This window comes from Podarcis liolepis, assembly GCF_965112155.1.
Source record: "Podarcis liolepis genome assembly, chromosome: 10".
NCBI lineage: Eukaryota > Metazoa > Chordata > Lepidosauria > Squamata > Lacertidae > Podarcis > Podarcis liolepis.
The window spans coordinates 31,346,521-31,369,785 of NC_139562.1; the positions used below are offsets into that span (position 1 = coordinate 31,346,521).

The following is a 23,265-nucleotide window of genomic DNA, read 5'->3' on the forward strand; positions in this document are numbered from 1 at the left end:
GAGAAAATGCCGCGCGGCTTCGTTCCCAAGTCCCGCGCAGGCGCGCTGATAGCATTCTGCCGGGACTGGCTTATCCAAAATGGCTGCTGCGATGGATGTGGACACACCGAGTGGGACCAATAGTGGTGCCGGCAAGAAGCGCTTTGAAGTAAAGAAGGTGAGAGGGCTGTGACGGCCGCCGGGACTCGGGGCCGCGCCAACGGAGAGAGTATTGGTGGCAGGGGCTAGGCCTTATTCTCGCCCGAGACCGTTTTCTCTCCTTTCGTTTTAACGTACTGTATGGGGGGAAGGCGTGTGAGGGAGGCCCTGCGAGCGACGAGGGTCGTCTTTGGCACAAGGGCCGAAAGAGGGTTTGTAACAGAAGAAAGCGAGCGCAGGCAGTAAACAGGTGGGTTGTTATTATCACCTGGTGGCACAGGGAGGCCTAGTTTCCGTGATCTCTACTCGCAAGTCCCATTTGAGAGGGAGTTGTCGTTACTGACACTTCTGTTCTCTTTGACTTGAGCTACATGTAGTGGAGAAAGTCAGCCTTGTGGGGAGGGGGGTATGGCGGGATACGCATCTTTATTTTGAAGTTACCAGAGTCATGGAGGAAGTGATGAAAGCGTCAGAAAGCTGGCTCTTCTATAACTCAGTTATAGTTCAGGCCATTGAATAGTTAGCTACTTCCTAATGTCTTTAGAACTAGTTAGTGTAATTAAAAAGGTAATTATAACACTACTGGTTCATAAAAGTGGCAGGAGCAAGTTAAACTTGTCATTATGAAGTCTGGCTTGCTGTCACTTCACCCAGTTTTGGGATCTGCAGTTATATATGTGAAAGTACTATTCAGGAGGGAAACCCTGTCTCAGTTTTAGGGATTACCACACACAAAAAATCCTAGTGATTTTCCTAAAAATTGTTAATACTATAGGTTGAACTATAGTGTTCTTTTTCATGTCTTGATAGCCTTTCACTTGTGGCCCAGGTACAAGAAAGATTATCACTGTCAATACTCGGCCCTTGCAGGCCATTGATAGTGATTCTCTGACATGCTTGGGTACTTGCTTTGTTTTACTTGCATTCTATGAAAATAACAGGCTGTAAACTAGGCCATGATATTTCCTCTTTACAATTCAGGTGCATAAAGTGATTATTTTTTAAAAGTCTGTGCATAGAAAAGTTCACTACAGCATTGGATGAAGTTCAAAGCCATCTCTCTTAAGCAAACTGATCTGTCTATGTGATGAGCTCCTTGGTAGGCTATAAATGTTCATTGGTACTGGGGTTGAATAATTCTATTGCTAATTCTATGGATGAAAAGTTAATATTTGAATCAGGAGGAATGATTGCAAGGAATGGAGAAAGTCATTTCATTCAAAAATTATTGGTATGCATTTCAGGTAAATGTCTTTTATTCTTCTAGTGGAATGCAGTTGCACTCTGGGCTTGGGACATCGTGGTTGACAACTGTGCCATTTGCAGAAACCATATTATGGATCTGTGTAAGTACCTGTAGATAGAGGTAGGAGGTAAGCAGTATAACTATGTATGGGCAGGTTCATGGCAAAGTGAAGGGAAGTGATGGCGGAAATAACTTTGCAGCTGCCCCAGTGACTCTTGATGAATTGTGATGTTAGGTTACAGAGATGGAGTTAGGGCAGCAATTACAATTACAACTACATCTGCAATGTAAATTTAAACTAGTTGTACTTGTTTCGTCCTAGGAACCCTATTTATTGTGGTGTCATAGGCTTCAGAACTCTCTTCTTTATCCCCAGACCCTCACTGAACTGAACTTCCTTATGTAGTGGCAAAAACCATGACTTCAGAAAAGAAAATACGGTTATAAAATTAATTTAGTCTCTTAGATCTTATAGAAATATCATTCTTGTATGTTAACTGTTGAGTGGTATAGAAATTCCTATAAATAAATTATTAAATTTTAAATCAAGCTCTTCACCTGTTTGAATGGTCTTTGTATACTACAGTGCTTGATTTGATAACAAGTGGCTTCTGCGTCTAGGACAGGGGTCGGCAAAGTTTTTGTGGCTTGGGCCGGTTCACGGTCCTGCAGACGCTGCGGTGGGCCGGAGTGCACACGCGCGCATGCGCAAACACTATTTCCGGCGCTCCTTCTGGCACGAAGGAGGCGTGCGCAGCTTTCCATTGGCTGCAGGAGCTTTCTGCAGCCAATGGAAAGCTGGCCAGCGTCGCGGAAGGTGGTCCCCGCTCTGCTCCGCACCGGTTTAGTGCGGCGCACGGGATCCGACTAAGCGGGCAGCGGGGGTCCATGGGCCGGTTAAACGACCCCTAATGGACCTTAGTTTGCCAACCCCTGGTCTAGGAGAATCCTCTCTGTATCAGACTAAACGTTTCCCATAAACTTAAGAAGCAACCCAACATGGATGCTGATTTGTGAGGTGTGTCTATTCACTCCAGTGGGCTCATGCTGCATATGACTAATACTGGATACAACCCTGTGCCTCCAATAATGCTCAACTCAAGAATGTCATTTTAGACCCATCACAGCTAGTGAGGGTGAGAGCTCACAGTAGCCTAGTGGAGGACAACTTTATTCCCCAACCTGTGCTGAGCTCACAAGCCCATTCCAGTCCCAGCAGTTGTGGAGGAAGGGAATCTGTTCACCCCACTGTGGCGGACAGTGGGAAAACTTATATCACTTGCTGCATACTTTTATAAATTTGTCATGCTGCAGCCATTTCTGTCATGATATAACAAAGATGGAAATTCAAGAGTTTCTCTTAATGGACTTATGTACATTGAATGTTCTGTTGTAATTTGGATTGGATTGTATGTTTTCAATATTCTCTGATGAAACTGCATATTAACGTGTGCCTCCTTGGAAAGGCTTCAGTCTTGAAAGGTAGCCTAGAAATATTTGAATGAATAAAAAATGTGATACTGAACTTCCCTTGTCAATGCTGCCTCCTTTCTGATGTTCTAAAATACCCACATTTGACCGACAACTTACATTGTTTTTCATCTACTAGAGTCACTTGCTATGAATCATGTTAATTCATGTGCATAAATCTTGTTCTCACAGGCATAGAATGTCAAGCTAACCAAGCATCAGCTACCTCCGAAGAATGCACTGTTGCATGGGGTGTCTGCAATGTAAGGATTCTAGTCTTCAACTATAACAAAGGCTGACTCTATTCTACTTTCATAACAGTCTAGGAAACTACCTAGAAGTATATTTCATCAAGAAGTAAAGTTTATGGTATCAAAGTCATGGAGACTTTGAGAAAACAAGGGTCAAATGAAATACAAGGCTGAGATGTGAAACAGTAGTTAGGGATAGAAGGAAAATAAGAATATAAGAATGAAGAGGGCACATGCATCCGGTCCTCCTTAACTGTCTTTGCAGGAAGGTAATTGGCATTGCTTCTCAAGCAATTATGACCTGCAAATTGATCAATCATCACAAAATACATAATGGCTTACTTGATCCACTTAGATTGTATTTTTAATTTTCAGGAACGAGTTCCCACACTTACATAGACAAATTGGCAGCACCCATACATAAGAGGAAAGTATCAGCCAACTCAGTACAAGAGAACCATGAGGTTTGCAGAAGTACTGGAAATATTTAGAAGAAGGAACCAGTATAGTCCATTGAGGACTGGGCATGCTCAATGGGAATGGGATTATGGCTGAAAACAACAGAAAACAACTATGTCAGAGGAAGAATAGAATAGAGTCGCTGGAAAGGAGGAGGGAGTAAGGGACAGATATAAGAAGGGTGATGAGAACAGTCATTGCCTGGATAGGTAATTTCCTGGTTCACAGATGTCCCAGTGTATGGAAATGAAAGCTGCCAATAGAAATAAATGGTGAAAGCCAAGATTTTAAAGGAACCGGGATTGGGCACAAGTGTGTCTACACCACCACCACCTCCAAAATGCAAAAGTTAACAGCAAAGAGTTCCTGCTTTTTATAACTCAGTTCTTTTTTAGTATGAAACATTTTTAAAAATCCAAAGTCAATGTAGTTCATTGTGCTCATGTTACTGACTGGGATAACCTGTAGACAGGGGAAAGTGGTTTATAATGGCTCTGAAGTGTAATTCACATTGAATGCTACAGTTCAGTGACTTCCAGCAAGACTGCAATGGTACCCAGTCATATGGGACTCCTATTGCACATATAGTTTTACCCCCACAATATCCTCACATTACAGGATAGACTGAATATAGTATTCAGTGGCCCTGCTGTATCATACCTCTACTGCAGATCAGAAGGCTGTGCTTAAATAGGGTAGCTTTCCAAAGCTCTGCAATGTAATCTACTGTTACTATTGCAGGTCAGAGATGAAGCTGCACTGGTTTGAATTCCCAGAGGAAAAACCTTTTATCTACCAGCTTCCAGCAATGGCCAATCTGTTTAAGTGTTATCAGACCACTTATTTGCATGAAGAAGCCTTATGCTATTTTGACCTGTATGCAGACTGGTTGCACTTTAAAATTATTTATACTGTATATGAAGTTAGAGCAGGGAATCTTGTCCTTTGATGCTAGTTTTTGATTTTTTTTCACCCTCTTCCACGCACACGCACAAGACATTTTATTATGGGGCCCTACTTGTTATAAATTTCACATGGAAGAAGCCCAAATTATGTACATACATTGCAATTTTTTTAAGAACTTCAAAGTTTTTTGCAAGGCCATAATCTCCAAAGCAACTCTTAAAGAGTACATAAGGGAACCAGATGCTCAGATACAGCTTTCTTTATCATTTTCACTGCTGCTGTTTCAGTTATGAGGAAAGCAGATACCGTATTTTTCGCCCTATAGGACGCACCGTCCCATAAGGCGCACCTAGTTTTTTGGGGGGGAATAAAGGGAAAAAATTATTTTCCCCCCAGGCGCAGGGCTGGGGCAGCCCGAGCTTCCCCCGACCCCAGCCCCCAAGCAGGCAGCTCTCTGCAAGCCGTGGGAGCCCAGCGCTGGCTCCCGCTGCTTGCGGAGAGGTCCGCGAAGCCTGGACGCGCTGATTTCAGCGCGCGCAGGCTTCGGGATGCCGGCAGCTCTCCGCAAGCAGCGGGAGCGCTCCCGCTGCTTGTGGAGAGGTCTGCGAAGCCTGGAGAGCGAGGGGTCGGTGCGCACCGACCGCTCTCGCTCTCCAGGCTTCAGCGAAAGCCTGCATTCGCCCCATAGGACGCACAAACATTTCCCCTTCATTTTTGGAGGGGAAAAAGTGCGTCCTATAGGGCGAAAAATACAGTACTCTGTTTTAAAAGCAGCTTGCCTTGTTGACTGTGAAACCTGAAGCATTGAAAACTGCAAAGAAGGTTCTGTTTGTGCGTGTTCCCATACATATGCTGAAATATCTACTCTAGCTTACAGAAAAGCGGTGGTAAAACGTAAAAAGAATAGAATTAAAAGTAAGTAGATTCGTATGACGGAAGAAAAACTTATGACTATGAGGAGAGAAGGGTAGGTGTAATGTAGGTTACATTTTGTCTGTTTCACTGTGAAAGCCTCTCTCAGCCCCTTTCTGTTTCCCATCTTTTTTAAAGTCATTCTTTGTTGTTTTAAAGCTGCTTTAAGGTAGCCCAAAATTCTGTTGTGTTCAGCAAGCACAAGCTTGTACAGAAAACCAATGTAGTATTTTCCTTTGTGACTAGTTAACATTTATAAATTCCTCTGGTTATTTATATAGTTGTGCTCACAGAAACTGCTTCACATTCTACAATTCTGGATGTTGACTGTCTTCTGCTCTCTGCTGTTATCTCATCATTTCCTAATATAACTTACTAAATTGCAGTGCACCCAGGTTGCAGCATGCTGTTTGAGTAATTTGGGCTTTCTTTTTGCAGCATGCTTTCCACTTCCATTGTATCTCTCGTTGGCTTAAGACTCGGCAGGTGTGTCCATTAGACAACCGAGAATGGGAATTCCAGAAGTAAGTATCTTATGCCTTTTGTTAGCAAGGGGAGTAGAGTTAAACATCCACGCTATACCCCTTAATTCAAAACGGACATTCTCAATGTAGTTACAGCTCACCTTGAATCTGAAACAGGAACTTCTGCCTCCCACCACTGCATCTGCCTTTCAAAGATATAGATGAACAAGTGCAAGTTAGCATAGTTCTTAATATCCCTTTAGACAGCAGAGAAAAGTGGCATTGAGTGAAAGCATAGTTTACATCTCATTGCCTGAGTAGTTTGGGTTTTCAAATCCATTTAAATTGAGCTTCCCTTCTACCAAGGGATCTGTTCAGTGTTCCCTTTTTTTAAGACACACTGTTGTTGATCAAGTATATTTTAATGGAAAACTTGGCATGTTGAGCATTGATTTGCTATAAAGAACCAAAGAGCAGCATTAGATTACTGGTCTCTGTCTTAAAGTTCTGACTAGGTTAGCTGGACCTATTACTATTTCTGGCCATAAGCATGTTATATTAGGTGATATGTACAAGCTCACTGCTTGTAGTAAGAAGCATGTGGAATTTGTGTAATATCAGGAAATTGTCCACTTTGTCTATGTTATAGTTAATTATTATTTTTTGCATTACGCAAATACTAAGGTAGGCTTCCCCTATTAAACATTGCCCCCTAAGTACTTTGAGATATGAATTAATAAGACTGAATCATATCTTCACTCTGCAAAAGTAGCAGGTAAATATAGTTCTGGAGTAAAGAGTATTTGCTTAGTAGAGCTGTGGTGGCAAACCTATGGCCCTCTAGCAGTTGTACTCCAATTCCCATCAGCTCCAGCCAGTATGACTAATGGTCAAGGATGATGGAAGTTGTAGTCCAGCAATATATGGAAGATCAGAGGTTCCCTAACCATATGCTAGAGGATTTGTGTAGGTCTGCTACACATTTAAATTCTGAGATATGCCCTGTGCGTACACACACACACACACACACACACACCCTGATTATATGTTGGGTCAGTTGCAATAGACAATTACCAGATGTGATAGGGGTATGATGTCTGTTTCCTACTGATTCATTGCTTTTTAAATCTGATCACCATCTTTTTAATAGCAGAATAACCAGCCTGTACAGATTAAGTGAACTTAAAGGTGGAATTGGCACATCTCTGACATGTTATCTAGACCTGATGGTCTCCAGATTTGCAGATAGTGTTCCATAGATCCTACAGCTAGCCAACTTCAGAGTGTATTTAAAAGCTGATTATGTACTGATAACTGCTGCTGAGTTCTAAAACGAGAATAAATTTCTTTCTAGGTATGGGCACTAGTAGGAGAGAGAAGACCACCACATTTATTGTTCTGTCTTCAGATAAGCCTTTCGTCTTGCAAGCAGGTTGATGAAGTCTGTGTAACTTAATAGACACTTACCTTGCTTTTTGTTTTCACCTTAAAATAGTTATTGTGAATAGTAATAAACATGTTTGTCTCCTGTCTGATAATGTTATTCCTTGAGTTTACAAAGTCAAACTAAGAAAGTTCTCATAGTTACTTTCATGTTTTGATTTTTTTGAATTTACACATACATGTACCTTTATAAGATAGTAAAATTTACAATGCATTTTGGTAAAAAAATTGTTTGGGACATTCTCTTCAAAAGTAGTTGCCTTTATTGAGAAATTGTCTTGAGAAGTGCCCCTGAAGAAGACTTAACCAAAAAAGGTTGGGAATGTCACTATGTTATACAAATGTTTTATTATTTTGTAAAAAAGCATATCTATATATCATTTTGAAGCACTGGCGCTGCTTTTGCTTCAGCCAAAAATGACTGCATATACTTCCAGAGGTGGACTGTTCTAATTAAGAAAGTTATCTGAACTTTTGAACCCAGAAAGAAATTTCACTTTAAAGCTGCGTGAACGTTGGTTTTTCTTGTGCCTTTTTATTGATTATTTAACAGTGGCAGGGACATAACACTCTTTAGCACAGAAATAAAAGTTTTCTCTTGCATTTTTCAATCCCGCATTAGCAGGGATATTTCATTACTTCAACTTCCAGTTGAAGATGACAACAAGTAAGGCAGCTTGCCCTTGAGTTCTATGGTCTGCTTTCATTTGGTTTTATTTTGAATAGTTTTAAAGTCAGTTGGCTCAGCTGTCAATGTTAATTGCAACATAAAGGCAAGGAGCATATCTGTTTTATCTGTTTTAATTTTACTTTTACGTGGGCTTAAAAACCATATATTTTAATTGGACGACAGATGCTGGGAGAGAGCAGCTGTTTTGACTCAGCTGATAAGGAAAGACTAGAAGCTCATCTCCACCGAAGGAGAGACTCTGCAGTTTTAACAGTCTTAATACAGTTACCACATGAGCACAGTCCCATAGTATTTCAGATAAATTGTCTGGAATTCCACTTCAAAATTTAGGCCAGAAATCTGTGCTGGACTCTTGTCAGTCAGCAGCTGGAGCAAAGGATTATATGGGTAAAAATTGTAGGAGAGGGAAATAACAGTGACCTTACTGTGGGTGTCTGCTATAGACCTCCATACAGGCCTGAAGACTTGGATGATGCCTTCCTATAGCTGATTGCCAAACATTCAAAAAGGAGACCTACAGTAGTCGTGGGAGACTTCAACAACCCTGCTATCTGTTGGAACTCAAACTGCCAAGAATGCAAGGTCAAACAAATTCCTGCATTGCCCCGCTGACAATTTCCTTTCCCATAAGATAGAAGAAGCAACAAAGGGTTCATCTATCTTGCACCTGGTCCTCACCAGCAGGAAGGAACTGATCAACAAAGTGGAATTACTGGGTTTCATGATACAGAGGCAAGGGAAAGCTGAGTGTAGTCGGACATGCATTCTTTAAGAAGGCTGATTTCGAAAAGCTTAAGGAACTACTGGGTGAGATCCCATGGTCCTATTCTTCTTCTGAGCATGTTGACAGACTGGAGACCATACCTCTACTACTACGGCTGTATTTTGTCACAAACAAATTTCTAGTTAGTGGAGTTTGATTCCAAGCTGAAATACTGAAGGCAAACAGTTTAATCCCTTAGCTCCATAACAATACGGAGAGGTGCACCTTTTGAAAAATACTTCTATTGTGGTCACACTGTTAATTTTTTTTAAATATTGCCTGAGGTGGCCAGTCTATAATAGATGCTGCAGGGTTATGCACAATACTTTTCACTGAGAGGTGTTCAGATATCCACCTGCAGGTAAAACAGTTTGCTGTTCTATAATGAAAGGTTGTGATACAAGCATACAAGTTACACTTAGAATAAGAGAATCTCTATTTCCACCCCCTCCACTGCAGGAATATCAAGTAAAACATCCATGGCTGGTGGCCATCCAATATATTTGTAACCATATATACAAAAAACTAGAGGAACAAGCAGATACACAGAGGTGCTTAATAAGGTTTGATTCTAAGGGACTTTCAAGTTAACACTTGGGAATTTCAGTAGTGGGCATCAAACTATATTTATGAATATGCATACCAATACTGGTGCTATTTAGTACATAAGAATATCAAGTCCAGAAGGAAAATGGTTTTAGGTTCACTGCAGGCTGATTAATCAAGAAGGGACAAAAGCCTGTCTTTCCTACACTTCCTGTTCTTCAGGTGCCTGCTCTGTGCAGTACTTTCTTCCCCTACCCACTGGCAATGGCCCGGTTCCAAGGCCTTTGACTGTCTCCATCTTCAGCCTGATAGGTTGCATGCAATTTTACTGGTTGTTCCTGTAAGTCACAGTGAACTATGAATCATCCACTGAGCAGAGATTTAAATGGTCTTAATTTTCCTTGAACAATTGCATATCTGATCTTAAATTCAACCCTGAAAAACAAATTTACATATTCATTCTGTCACAATGTTAGAAAGCAGTGCTAAGCATACGCGCTGCATGAATTGAATAATGAAAATAGGTTGCAAATACAATACAAATGAACTCTTATGAATGGAACTCGGATAAGGAAAGAGAAGAGGGGGGAAATAAAAACACGTAGAGCTACTAAGTGACACAACCTGTCATACCGGTTGCTTTGTACAAAGAGATTATCTGTCATTGATTCACATGCCGGAGTTGTGGAGTGTTACTGTCTTGCCCTTTTTTATTTTCTTCCCTTCTATTCCCCAAATTACAATTTGAGATGAACAACTGGGTGTGAATGAAAATTAAGCATTTAAAAAACAAACAGTGAAGTAACAGTATTCACTCACGTTTATATGCTGCTTTTTATTATTAGTTCACAAAGTGGTGTACAATATAAAATTCCAATATAAAAATTAATAAACATGGCATGGATAACCAATTAAAATCAATACAAGCAGCAGAGCATTGTCTTAGGATGCTGCCTTATACTAAGCCAGCCCATAGGTCCAGCGCAGCGCTGGCCACACTGACTGGCAGTCTCTCTCCTGAGTTTCAGATAGAACATTCCCAGCCCTACCAGAAGATGCTAGGGACTGTAGCTGGGACTTTCTCCATCCTAGGTAGGTGCCCTTATCACTGAGCTATGGAAAACCAGTCAGCATAAGACAGCATTTTTTACCAAATAGGCCTCGAAAGCTAGAAAAAGGAAGAAAAAGGAAACTGATGAGGGGTGACTCTATTCTTGGGGCAACTATTTATTAGTTCTTGTTCCGAGTGGATACTAATCTGGCATTCAGAAAGAATACACTGAATAGGCCCTCTCTTGTAAATCGCAGGAGCAGCTGGAGAATAAATTCCTGAGCCATTTTCAGTCCCTGACCATGTAGAGCTTTAAAGGTCAGAAATCACACTTTTGAGTTGAACTGTGTTGTAGTCAATTCAGTTATGGTACAAATTGACAGAATATGTTCCTGCTGACTTCTTCCAGTCAAAAAAGTGTAGGCTGACAGTATTTTAAGGTCAAAGAAGTCTACATGCTTCAAGGGTGGTCACACAGAGTGCATCAGTTAATCTGGATGTCACCAAGGTATGGATTACAGTGGCTACATCCTCACGTTGCAATAGTGAGCATATGTAATGAACCAAACAAATATTAAGGCAACAAATGCCACAGCTATTTGGGGCTGTATAAGCAACACTGCCCAGAAGTGCCCCAAAACGGATTCTTCTGGAAGAGTACAATCCTACCCAAACAAGATATTCTCCAGCTAACCTGTACTGGGGTTTCTTGTCTAACAGCATAATCTGGACTGACTTTACGTTTATTTCAGACCATCTGTTCCTTCAATGATTCCAGGCACCTGTTCAGAGGTGTCACTGCTTCAGCCAGATCTATGAAAAGGCGAAATAGAGCTGGGTATCATGGCAAGTACTGATGACGATGTACTCCATATTTCCAGATTCCTTGTTGGGCTGAAGATGGTAGTTATATGGGTCATTCAAACATAATGTCAAACCATGCTCTTACAATACAAAACAAGAAGGGCTATGAACTTCAGGCTTGTTTATGCCATCTTTCTCACTTCTCTTGTACACAACAGTTAGTAACTTCTGATCCTTTGTAGCAAGCCATAGTTTGCCTAGGGTTAGACAGACAAAAGCCAGCTACAGTGGTACCTTGGTTTAAGAACAGCCCTGTTTACGAACGATTCGGTTTACAAACTCCGCAAAACCAAAAGCAGTGGCCGGTTTGCAAACTTTACCTCGGTCTAGGAATGGATGCCGAATGGTGGAAGGACACCAGTGGTGGGAGGTCTCATTAGGGAAAGCACACTTTGGTTTAAGAATGGTTTCGGTTTAAGAATGGACTTCCGGAACCGATTAGGTTCGTAAACTGAGGTACCACTGTATTTTGATTGCTGGGGAGAGACAAATAAGCTGGATGCTATCACGGCTTACTGTTGTAAGTGTTTGCCTTTGACCCCCAGAAAATACTCCTATCCAGAGTTAAAGGGGGAGCATAAAGGATCTGGTGGAAGTCTACTTGATAACTTTTGGCATGACTAGGCTACCCAGACTGGCACATGGTAGAAGGGACTGAGCCCATTTCTATTACACAAACCTCCTTGGTTGTTAAGATCAGCAGAGGGGGCTCTCTTGGTAGTTCTGCCACCCTCAAAAGTGTAGGGAATGGCAATTCAGGAGAGGGATTTCTCAGTGGAACTCCCTTTCCACAGAGGTGCTTCTAGCATCTTCAGTTGCTTCAATTATTTTATCATTGTATTTTATCCATTTCCATGATTGTATATTCTGTTGTTCTAACTCAGCCTGGGACCTTTTGGTGTTGGTACAGTTGCCAAGAATTTCAAACCACAGTTATTCAGAGCAGTCTTTAGAAGCAAAAACAAACAAACAAACAAAAAACCCAGTCTCTTCTGGCACTCTCTACTAAAAATATTCCTGTTGTCTAAGCTCATATGGGGCAGAGCCTTCTTCAGTAGATTGGTGAAATGTCACTAATGCTGCAGTCCTGTATAATAATAATAATAATAATAATAATAATAATAATAATAATAACAATAATAATAATAATAATACCCCACCCAACTGGCTGGATTGCCCCAGCCACTCTGGGCTACTTCCAGCAGAATATAAAAACATAATAAAGTGTCACTGATTAAAAACTTCCCAATACAGGGCTGCCTTCAGATGTTTTCTAAAAGTTGTGTAGTTCTTTATTTCCTTGACATCTGATGGGAGGGCGTTCCACAGGGAAGGCTCCACCACCAAGAAGGCCCTCTGTCTGGTTCCCTGTAACTTCACTTCTCACAATGAGGGAACCACCAGAAGACCCTCAGAGGTGGACCTCAGTGTCCGGGCTGAATGATGGGGAAGTAGGTACCATTAAACGGAATGGGACAACTTTTGAGTAAACATGCATAGGATTGTGTTGTTAAGGGAATAGATATACATAGAATAGAAGGATTTACTTTGTTTGCTTTTTGTTCTGCATGCAATGCTAAAATGTCCAAACAATGCAAGAAATGTCTGCATGTGTATCACAGTATTATGTAGATCACAACTGAATACATAATCCATTTGAATTACTGATGTTGTTGTGGTCCTCAGCTCCCTAGTTCTGAATACAAACCTAGACAATTCATAATGCTTGCCTCCAGTCTCAGGTGAGTGTTACAGCCCCATAGTTTTTGTCCAGCTTGGATTGTAATCTGACCCAGAGAAGAATTTATAACTGCCTCCTCCCCAGCTGCTCCAGTGGCAGCAGGGAGAATCTCATGAGAATTCAGACCCCCTAGCGCTCCCACTGATGTAACTGAAAGTGCAACAGGTTTTTAAAACGTTTGGAATTGGGCTTGAAACAACTGAGCTATTATCTGAGTTTTAAGAAAAATAGCTCAGTTACCTGAATCAAGTTAGGAAATTAGCCCAGGGAGTTTGCCTCTCACTAATTCAAATGAAAGCAAGATCCAGTCAGCCAGAATATAAAACATTCTTATCTAGTGGTCTCTAGGTGTTTAATAGGTATAGCAAGATCAATAATGCAAATGAACATGTAATGAGAAACAATTATTTTCTGTGGTAAGCTACTCCCACAATTCATTCAGACCACATTCCAAAGTGCAAGATTTGCTAATTCCAATTTGGCATATTTGTATTGGTGTTAAAGTTCTTACCAATTGTCCACAATCTCAAAAGCTCAAAGCACTCAAAAGCATGCTGCCTCTGACAGTGGGGGTCAAACATAGTCATCGTGGCCAGCACCCACTCAGAGCATTTACTGCCATGGATTCATCTATTCCTCTTTTAAAGCCATCCAAATCGGTGGTCATCACTACCACTTGTGCGATCAAGTGGTTTCCTGCTTGGCAGGGGGTTGGACTCGATGGCCCTTGTGGTCTCTTCCAACTCTATGATTCTATGATTCAAATGCCAGAGTTTAACTATGTGCTGTGTGAAGAAGTACTTTATTGTTTCTGTCTTGAATTTTCCAACATTCAATTTCAGTAGATGGTCCTGCAGTCTGTATTCTTAGGGTGAATACAGATGACCAGATGTGGGGAAGGTTGTTTGTATTTTAAATGTGTACATAAATGTGTACAGAAATGCAGCAAATCATTCCATGATTTCTGTTGCTCCATTCCACGTTACAGACTCTCTTTTTTACCACAAACTGAATATCTTCATTCTGCCTATCCCTCCATGCACTGCTGCAGAGTTTTACCACTTTCCGGGTGTTTCTTTACAAAAGGAGATTATTTATTCTGCTCCTACAGGCTTAAAAGCTAACATGCTCACAATGATGCTATATGCATTGGTTTCCAAATATGCATGTAATGTTTAATAATAGCATGGCTTTGTTTATTTTTTAATGAACTCTCCCTAGCTCACATATAAATATCCTTTGCAGAAAAAGGATTGAAGGGAGGGGGGGACAGAGAAAAGCAGAGAAAGCAAGTCATTCCTTAACTTAGGTCACAACCACATGATATATTTGAAGCACTCAGAGCTGTCATGGAGAATCTTGGGAACTGTAGTTTCTTAAGAGTGCTGGGAAATTAAGATTCTAGCCTATTTACAATGGCATCTGGCCATTAATGTATTTTTGTAGGATCTATCCCTTCTGTGTTAATCTATACTGTATTGTACTGCTTTTGAATAGAATTGTTTTGTTTTTATAATTGTATGTGAGCTGTTTTTACTTATCTGTTTTTAATTGTACAATTGTCTTGCTATAACCCAACCTGGGACGTTACAAGGGCAGGTAAGAAACTTAACAAATAAAACTATCAATTGAGGAAATATCTACCATATTCAATGTTAGCAGGAAGCCAGGAATAGCAGGAAGTCTCACCACAAAGACACCACTCTTTGCCACACAAGAATCAATGACTGTAAAATATTGTTTTGTAGTACTATAATGCAGATAACTAAGCAACCATGGGCTAGGATGCTCAGCTTACTGCAGTGGTGGGTTTTCAGTACTGGCTGTGCCATGTTAGAAAGAATCAGGTCCTTTAAAAGGCTCTTAATGACAGTGGGTCTGGGAGTCATTATTTTTTTCATCTACATAAGGTGGTCCAGCCAATGCTCTATTTTTGTTTTAATTTGGTTTTGGTAACTTAGTTATATTGGGGAATGTGAAAACAGAACACTGTCCTTTTTCCCTTTCAAATTAGGAATAGTTCTCAGCTACTCAGTTCACTGTTTGGAGGGTGAGGGTTGCTTCCATAGTAGGTTTGTCAACACTGGAGCAAAATGTGAATTTCCACCTGCCTGTCTCCCCAATAATGTAGGCCTGTTCATATGGCATCCTTCCCATCACTGTGTTGCCCTGGACCTTGTCACCTTTAAATGTGAGGTGGAAAGTGGAAAGGTGGAAATTATTGGAAAGTGTGAAGCTGCCAGATGAAAACCCCCACATTTAAAAGAAGGTAAGGTCCAGGCCAATACTGGGAAAAGGAAGATGTCACAGGGACACCTGCACATTAATGGGGAGACAAGCAGGCGCAAATCGATATTTTGCTCTGATGTGGACAAGCTCAGTAGTTCTTGAAGAGCAAAATTTGCAAAGCGTGCATTGAAAATTATTTTCTGGACAGCTTGCATGTAATCATCTACTTCTGTGTACAATAATCCTACATAACTTGATATAGGTAGTGTCTAGAAACCTATTTTAATGCCATTTAACAAATGATATATATGTAATCTTTTATCGGACTCTTATCTGACTACACTACTCTATATATACTCTATGTATACAAGCCCTAGATTGTGACGCTTTTCCCCCTCTCAGAAAGGCTGGAGAATTTTGCTCTTGAGCTCTAGAAGGCCAGAATTAAATGAATGCGAGCTTGCCTTCTATTTATTTCCAGGTTAATCTCTTCTTGACAAACAAGAAGCCATGGCTGAGGCAGGAGGTGATGTTTCTCGATTGCCAGAGAGAAGGAACACTAGGCGAAAAGGAACAGATCTTGGCATCCACTAACCTGCAATTAACCAGCTCCCTATGGGAGTTGAAGTGGAGCTTCAGGAATGAATTTGATTGGCCGAGACAGCCATCACCAGTTGTTCCACTGGCTGAGAGTAAAATTGCCTCTAACCTGATTGGCTATCGTCGCAAATGGTAAACTGCATTATCCTTTTCCTTCATGCCTTTCAGGAAGAAGGGGGGGGAGGCCCTGACTGAATAACAATCACATCTGCTCCCCCAGCCTAGCCAGAGTAGTCTCTGAAAGCCAGGGCTCCCGGTCATGGCACATGCATGCAGCACTTTGTGGGTGTACATTAATGTAGATAAGAAAGCTGGGCGAGCACGGTCTGAAGCGAGCTTTCTGATTCACTGGCTGACGAAGCCTCGCCCAGGCCTTCAGTGATTACATAAAAAAAAAGAAAGGGGGGGGGAGAGAAAGCTAGTCGATTTCTTAAAGGAGCCCTACCAAATGCTTCCTTCCAAATGCTACACGCTAGCATTTGCTTTTCCCATTTCCCGATTTTAAGTTTTTGCACAAAGCTTGCCCTCTCTTAACCAAGTGTCTTGGGATGTTTTGTCAAAGGTCAGCGAACCTCTCTCTTGCACATTCCCTTGCAACGGGGCAGAAGCAAAGTGACGCCACGGCGGACGCGAAAGTGGAAAGGCTCAGAAAACGAGAGCACATAATGGATAAAAGGACGACGACCTCTCTGCTACTGGGCCGTTTTCTGAAAGGGGCTGCTTATTGCGGAGGCATAAACGAGCAGAGGGGGCTGGCCCTCCCGTTACTCCGAAATGCGAGCACGAGAGAGAGGGCAGCCAGTCCGCCCGCAAAGTTGCCTCCTCTGTAGTGGAAGCCTTTTACTCGCACAATCCCGGAGGATCGGGAGCTGCCTATGGAGGGGGAAATGCACACCCGCCCGCCCGCTCAGGGCACACCGTCTATTGTTGCTTCACATATGACACGTTTGGCTGAGAGCTGGCAGGGAGCCAGGCTGTAGCATTCAGCCCAGGTGAGCTTTGGGCACGAGAGAAGCCTCGCTTGCCCCCGAGAAGCCTCTCTCTTCGCTGGCCCAGGATGCCTCAGCGTTGCGAGAAGCGCGGGGCGGGGTGAGGGCTGGAGTCAGAGCGGCTCCGACGCAGCTAGCTTCGCCACAAAACAATGTGCAGTTTTCAAAGACAGTGCCATTTTACTGCCTCGTTATTTCCTACGCTGATTTTTCTCTTATCAACACAAGCTCCAGTGTAGGAAAGAGAGAGTGTGTGTTCGCGCCCTTCCGTGTGAGAGAGATTTTTTACATTTTGCTTTAAGAGTAAAAAAAATGACTCAGGGCAGCATTCTGAAAGCTTTTGGGGTTACTCATGGAGTGGGTCAAAGGCCCAAATGTGTGTGTTCAGATACTAATTCTGTCACTGTTCCTCACGTTTCCCAACTGAATCCTGGCATTTAGAACTGTTTCCGGGACTGCCTTAAATAAAGCCCCTATGGTCACCTAGCCCCACACAAAACAACACAATCCTAGTCGTGTTTCCTCAGAAAAAAGGAGGGCCAAGGCATTAAGTGGGGCTTATTTGCAGGTACACATTCATAAGATCACAGCTTTAACACAGCAAGCACATTTGTGTATCACATATCACAAAGTGTTGTATTGGGCAGATGCTTTGGACAACATGCCAAGCATCATTAAAAGAAGGCAAATTTAAAGTTTTTACTTACCTACTAATTAGGATTTTTTATATTTTTGTACTTGGGGGGATTTGCATTTTTTGCCTCTTGTACAAAAATATCTGGCCCTTAAAAACTAACTAGCGTGTATTGGCACACGGCTACACATAAAGCTTGACTTGCTAGATCAGACCAAAGTCCATCTGGCTCAATCAGCAGTGACTGGACAGTCTGTGGGTGCTAAATGATCTTTTTTTCTTCTTTTTTTTTTTTGGTCATTAGACGTGTAGGTTAGCTTTCTACTTTTATGCTAGCTGCAACCCTACCTGGACAGCAATGTCCTGGCCTCAGTGATTGATACATGCTAATCTCCATATTAGACTGCTAGACCAGTGTTTCCCAACCTTTTTTGGGCAAAGGCACACTTGTTTCATGAAAAAAATCTCGAGGCACACCACCATTACAGCCCCGTGACGTTAGCGCGCAGCATCACGCCGGGAGGGACATGAATTGCTAGCAAATTACATAATCACCTCCTTGAGGGCTGGCTCATCTTCTCCGAAGGCAGAACCCCATTAATTAACAGCACAGACTCACACCATAGCCAAGACGAGGGGGGAAAACCTCAGTCATGCACAGTCATGCACATGTGGGGGCTAAATGAGGACGAAGACCGGGCAGAGAGCAGGGTTCAAATCACCCCACCTGGCCAGGACAATCCCTGGGTGCTCCCTTGGGCCACTCGCCTGACCCACCTCGCAGGGCTGTTGTTGCGAGGATAACACGGGGAGAACCACGCGCGCCCCCGGGAGCTCCTTGGAGGAGAAAGCGGGCGATGAATGCAATGCACGAAATATATGAGAGGCGACCAGGTTTTGCAGGTGAGGGGCCCCCGCCAGCCTCCGCTTCCAACACCCGGCGCAACGATGCCAAAGTTTCCCCCCGGGCTCGGCTCGGGGAGCAGCGCTGCTCCCCCCGGCTCCCCTTCGCCCTCCCGGCTCTCTCTGCCGCCCACTGGGGACCCCCCTCACCTGCCAAGTCCGGAGCGCCGGTGGAAGTTGCATGCATGCATGCAGGGCGCCGCGTTGCCATTGCATTGCACTGCACTCCATGCAACGCCTGCACGCATGCATTGCCTTACACGCCCGCCAAGGGGTCTCCCCGCGGTCCGATGCGTCCCCTCCGGCGCGGATGCAGCATTGCAAAAATAAACCCCTCCCCCCGACGCAGCCCTACCTGGGGGGCAGCCTCCGCCTCCGCCACTCCGCCTCCGTGGGGATCCCCGGGCTCCATCCTGCCGCCCGATCTCCGCGGGGGCGCAGGCAGGCTGCGTGGGGTCTGCGCGGAAGAGCCCCTGCCCGCCCGGCCGCCGCCGCTGCGCTCATTCCATGGCCGGGAGAAGAGCGCTTCAAACAAAACGCCCGGCCCGCCAGGCCACGCTGGGAAACGTAGTTCGCGCACCCCACGCGGGCGCGGAGCCCAAGGGCAAGGGGACTACGGATCCCGGCAGCCCCCGCGCCGGGGACGGAGGGGGAGAGGCCGGGTGCAGGGATGGAGGGACGGGTGGGCGAGCGAGTGAGTGAGTGGCAGCCGCCAAGCCTTGGCCGAGAGCCAGGAAGGGCCTCCCCAGAGGAGGAGGAGGAGGAGGGAGGCGCAGAGCGGGAGGGAGGGAACCCCAGGGGTCATCTAGTGACGGCGCTCCAATCGAAAATTTGATTTAAAAAAAAAACAACTTTCGAATTTTTTAATTTTTCCCGCGGCACACCAGGCAACATCTCGCGGCACACTAGTGTGCCACGGAACAGTGGTTGGGAAACACTGTGCTAGACTGTGGAACTGTCTTTGAATTGAGCATGGAGCTGAACTAGGAGCCAGTGCAGTTGGCAAAGCAAGGGCTTAATGTGGTCATAACCTCCAGTCACAGTTAACAACACCACAAATGTATTTTGGACTAATTGTTGTTTCCAAGCCATATTCAAAGTTCTGCCTTCAGTCTTTACAGCCCCTCATGGCATGAGACTGGAATATCTGCAGGACCACATGTCCACACATGTGCCTGCTTGTACTATAAGCCAGTGGTTCCCACAGATCATTTGAAAATTGCTTGAGGGTCTTGGAGAAGCCCTTCTTTTTCTGCCTGCTGTGGCAATTGTAATGTGTTGTGCTAGATACGATACAGTTTTTAATTGCATTTTGATTGCTTCTTTTATTATATTTTATTGAATTACAATTTGAAATCCATAGAATTCAAATTGTGCTTTTCACAGACACACCACAGACCTCCCAACTGAAGCTCACAGGCTTCATTTGAGGTGGTCCTCAGACCACAGTTTGGGAACGCTTGCTCTAAACTCTTTAATTGAGGCCCTTCTGAGCTACCTCCGCTACCCAAGGTATGTCAGGTGACAGTGGACTTACTTGGTGTGGCAACCTGAATGCAGAATTCTTGTCCCAGGGCGGCTGGGATTTTCCAGCATGGCTGTCTGAAATAAATTAGCAAATCATAGAAAGAAATTAGCAAATCATAGTATCTGAAGAAGTGTGCATGTACACGAAAGCTCATACCAATAACAAACTTAGTTGGTCTCTAAGGTGCTACCGGAAGGAATTTTTGTATTTTGTCTTGACACAGAATCAGAGTTGGAAGTGACCCAGAGAGTCAACTAGTCCAACCTCCCTGCAATGCAGGAATATCAACTACTAGATCATGCATGATAGATGGCATCCAACTTTTGCTTAAAAGCCTCCAAGGGAGGACAGTTAACCACCTCTCGTGGGAGTCTTGTTTGCTTGTATGTCACTTTGTGTTGCCCTCAGCAAGATAAGGTGGCAGACATATCAAACAAACAAACAGCACTGAAACTTAAAAACCTTTTGCCACCTCATCATAATGATAAATTCCTCACCCTATCAAAAGTTGCTGGCATTCATCCTCACCCAATGTTGAGGTAGCCTTCACCAGTTGTTTTCAACCTCCCTCCAAAAGCTAACTAAAGCAGCACAACTAATAATTCAACCTTGCTCTAATTTTCCAAGGCTTTTTAATCCTCTGTACAGCTTTTATGCCACTTGAGGTTCATTTATATTCTGCTGCCTGCTTTTCTAGTGCTCTTCTATATTGTGGTGTTTTATCAATTTATTTCGAATTTGTTTTCTTGTACTGTTAACATTTGATAAGCCATCCTGGGTACCCATTGAAGGGCAGGGCATTCATTGTGCAAATTAATAAAACTGCTGGTTTTAAAAGTTGTTTTCAAAATAGTAACTGTATTTTATTATGTTTTATATTTCTGATATAAGCTGCTTTGAGTTTCTTTCAGTAGAAAAGCGGTATATGCATTTAATAAATAAAATATAAATTCTTTTAAATAACACTTTTAACCCCTCCATCCCACACTAAAGCTGAAGAGTGGATAATAAATAAATGGGGTTCACGCCAAGGTAAGTGGATGTAGGATTGCAGCCTAACAGTGCAAGAGAGAGAGACAGTGAGAGATCTCCTCTGGGCCATGTTCTCATCCTAGACAACACTAACAGTAAATGTCAGAAGGCTTAGACAACTCTTGACAATTCCAAAACCATCCCAACAGGGGTGCCAACTTGAATAAAATATGGGGGGGCAGGTAAGCCCCACCCTGCATAATCAATCACATGACATGGGGGGCACACACACACACAAATGGGAATTCATCTCAGCTTGGGGGGGGGCCCTCAACTATTTTATTCGGGGGGGGCAAAGGAACCTTGGCCCCTAGGAGTTGGTTCCTATGCATCCTAATGAGTTTCTATAAGGGTTTTTACCCCATTCAGACCTTGAATGTGGGGGCTGCTCAAAGGAGGACCAGGGGCAGCAACATCTTCTGGTACCTCCAGAGACCCTGAGGAGCCAGTGGCTCCAGACATCCTTGACCCAGGACTGAGGGTCTCCACATCAGTTGCCTGAATTTTTGGTCAGCCCTCAGACGGACACCCACTGCCCCGTAACAGACAGGGGCGGAACTAGGCTTTATTTCACCCGGGTCAAAGACCCAGTTTGGCACACATGAGTACACAGACAAACAGGCTGGGAGCCTCAATGCTACCCCTCTGGGGGCTTCACCCGGGGCAAAAAACCTGGCTCGCCCCCTTCCCCAGTAACTATGGCACTAATACCAAGTATAAGATCACAGGGGCAGAGGAGAAGGCTAGCCAGGCAACACTTTCAGGGTGACTGGGAAGTGCCTGGCTAGCTGCAGGTGAGGCTACTCATGAGGAGGGGAAAGTACATGGCTGAGAGTGAAGAAAGGGTGCAGCCTTAAGCTCCTATCTAAGATCTTGGTCTGTACAGCTTTGCTGCTAAAGGAAGAGCTTCAAGTTTCAGTACAAAGCCTTTCAGAATTGGGAGAAATATGGCCTTTTTCAAATATTTCTCTTCCTCAGAGATTCCATTAAAAATGTGTCTCTGATAGCACAATATTTCACAGAGGATTATTTTTGTCAGGCTAACATTGCAAGGTGGTTTACGTGAACTAGATAGTTACCAGCCAGCAAATGATCGGTTTTTAAAAGAAAAGAAATAACATTCTGTCCTGTGCTTTACATACCTAACTGAATAGCAATAATGGAAATATGGAGAATCCAGAATAATGTCTACTTGAAATAGGTGGACCACAAACAGATTGTTAAAGCTGTGCTCAGTTGCCATAGCAACCAGACTTCCAAAGTGATGCAATGAAGAAATGGCATCAAAGAGTATAGCTAAGTGTACATGACAAAGTCAGAAGCAAAGGAGACCAACAGAGTGGAGAGCTCTGCGGGCTGCAGAGAACAAAACTGCATTGCCTGGCTTTGCAAGTTAGGTTGTGTACACGCTACCGGTTACTCCAGCTGGAGTGCGCTCCCACCGCTGGTGTCTGAAGCCACGTACAAGTGACGTTAGCTACAACCCCTATGTACCTTGTAGGTTCTTGAGAAATACTGCTCATTGGTGAGTTTCCCCTCAAACCAGCTTCCATTCAGTTTGAAAGTCTGAAGCATCAGTGAAGCAGACGTATGTACATTTGAGACAGCCATTGCGCCTGTGCAGATGACAGCTTAATTGAATAGAAGTTCATTGGGAAGCAAATCAGGGAATGTGCATCGGGTAGACATCCCTTCCTGTTCTCCGGTGTGTAGAAATATACAAAGGTGACTTGAAACAAAGGGAAGGGGAGAAACAACCCCTTCATGTTTCAATCCACTAATGTGTACATAGCATTAAATGGCCACAGGTGGGGGAGGAAGTCAGCCTGTCCTAGTGGCAAAGCAGAAGTTAATGGACAGATCACCCAGTTAAATGGGTGATCACTCTATTTTACAAGAGGGATTTAAGCACATTCCAGAACTTTAGGTTTGTGCAGTTAAAGTGGATTAAAGACCTCTATCAGACCCTCCAAATGTCCTTATTTTCCAGGGATAGTCCTGGATTTACAGAAGCCATCCCAGTTTCTGATCCGATCCTGGAATGTCCCAGCTTTCCCTAGGACGCCCCTATCTTTAATTGGAGAAATGTTGGAGGGTATGGAGTTATGCAGCCCCTGAGCCAAGGAGCTAAGTAGCTATACAACCTTTAGCAGACTTCTGAAGGCATCCCTGTATAGGGAAGTTTTAAAAAAAAAAAATTAAATTGTTTTTATATGTGTTGGAAGTTGCCCAGTGGTCAGGGCAACCCAGTCAGATGGGTGGGGTATAAGTATGATGATGATGATGATGATGATGATGGATGTCCCTGTTTTCATGGAGGAAATGTTGGAGGGCATGCTCTATCACCCTAGTGCAATAAATCCACATTAAAAAGAATCAGGCTTTTTGTAGTTAGGGAAGTGAGG

At 43.4% G+C, this 23,265-nt stretch overlaps 1 protein-coding gene across 3 annotated transcripts; it reads left to right on the plus strand.

The window, feature by feature from the left end:
* Window positions 1-16: 16 nt before the first annotated feature.
* On the plus strand, window positions 17-7,378 carry RBX1 (ring-box 1; the record flags this gene model as incomplete). 3 transcript variants are annotated; one of them, XR_014516391.1, is made up of 5 exons in its annotated part: window positions 17-157; window positions 1,406-1,484; window positions 3,047-4,777; window positions 5,226-5,906; window positions 7,201-7,378. XR_014516391.1 is itself a non-coding variant. In XM_083462440.1 (5 exons), exons 1-5 carry the CDS (start codon window positions 80-82, stop codon window positions 7,211-7,213), a joined length of 327 nt encoding a protein of 108 aa, XP_083318566.1. In that variant the 5' UTR covers window positions 17-79. The 3 variants fall into 3 exon arrangements, 2 of the variants coding, with proteins under 2 accessions (XP_083318566.1, XP_083318567.1); XM_083462440.1 differs by having other exon boundaries at window positions 3,047-3,117; window positions 5,821-5,906; XM_083462441.1 differs by lacking the exon at window positions 7,201-7,378 and having other exon boundaries at window positions 3,047-3,117; window positions 5,821-5,910.
* Window positions 7,379-23,265: the final 15,887 nt, after the last annotated feature.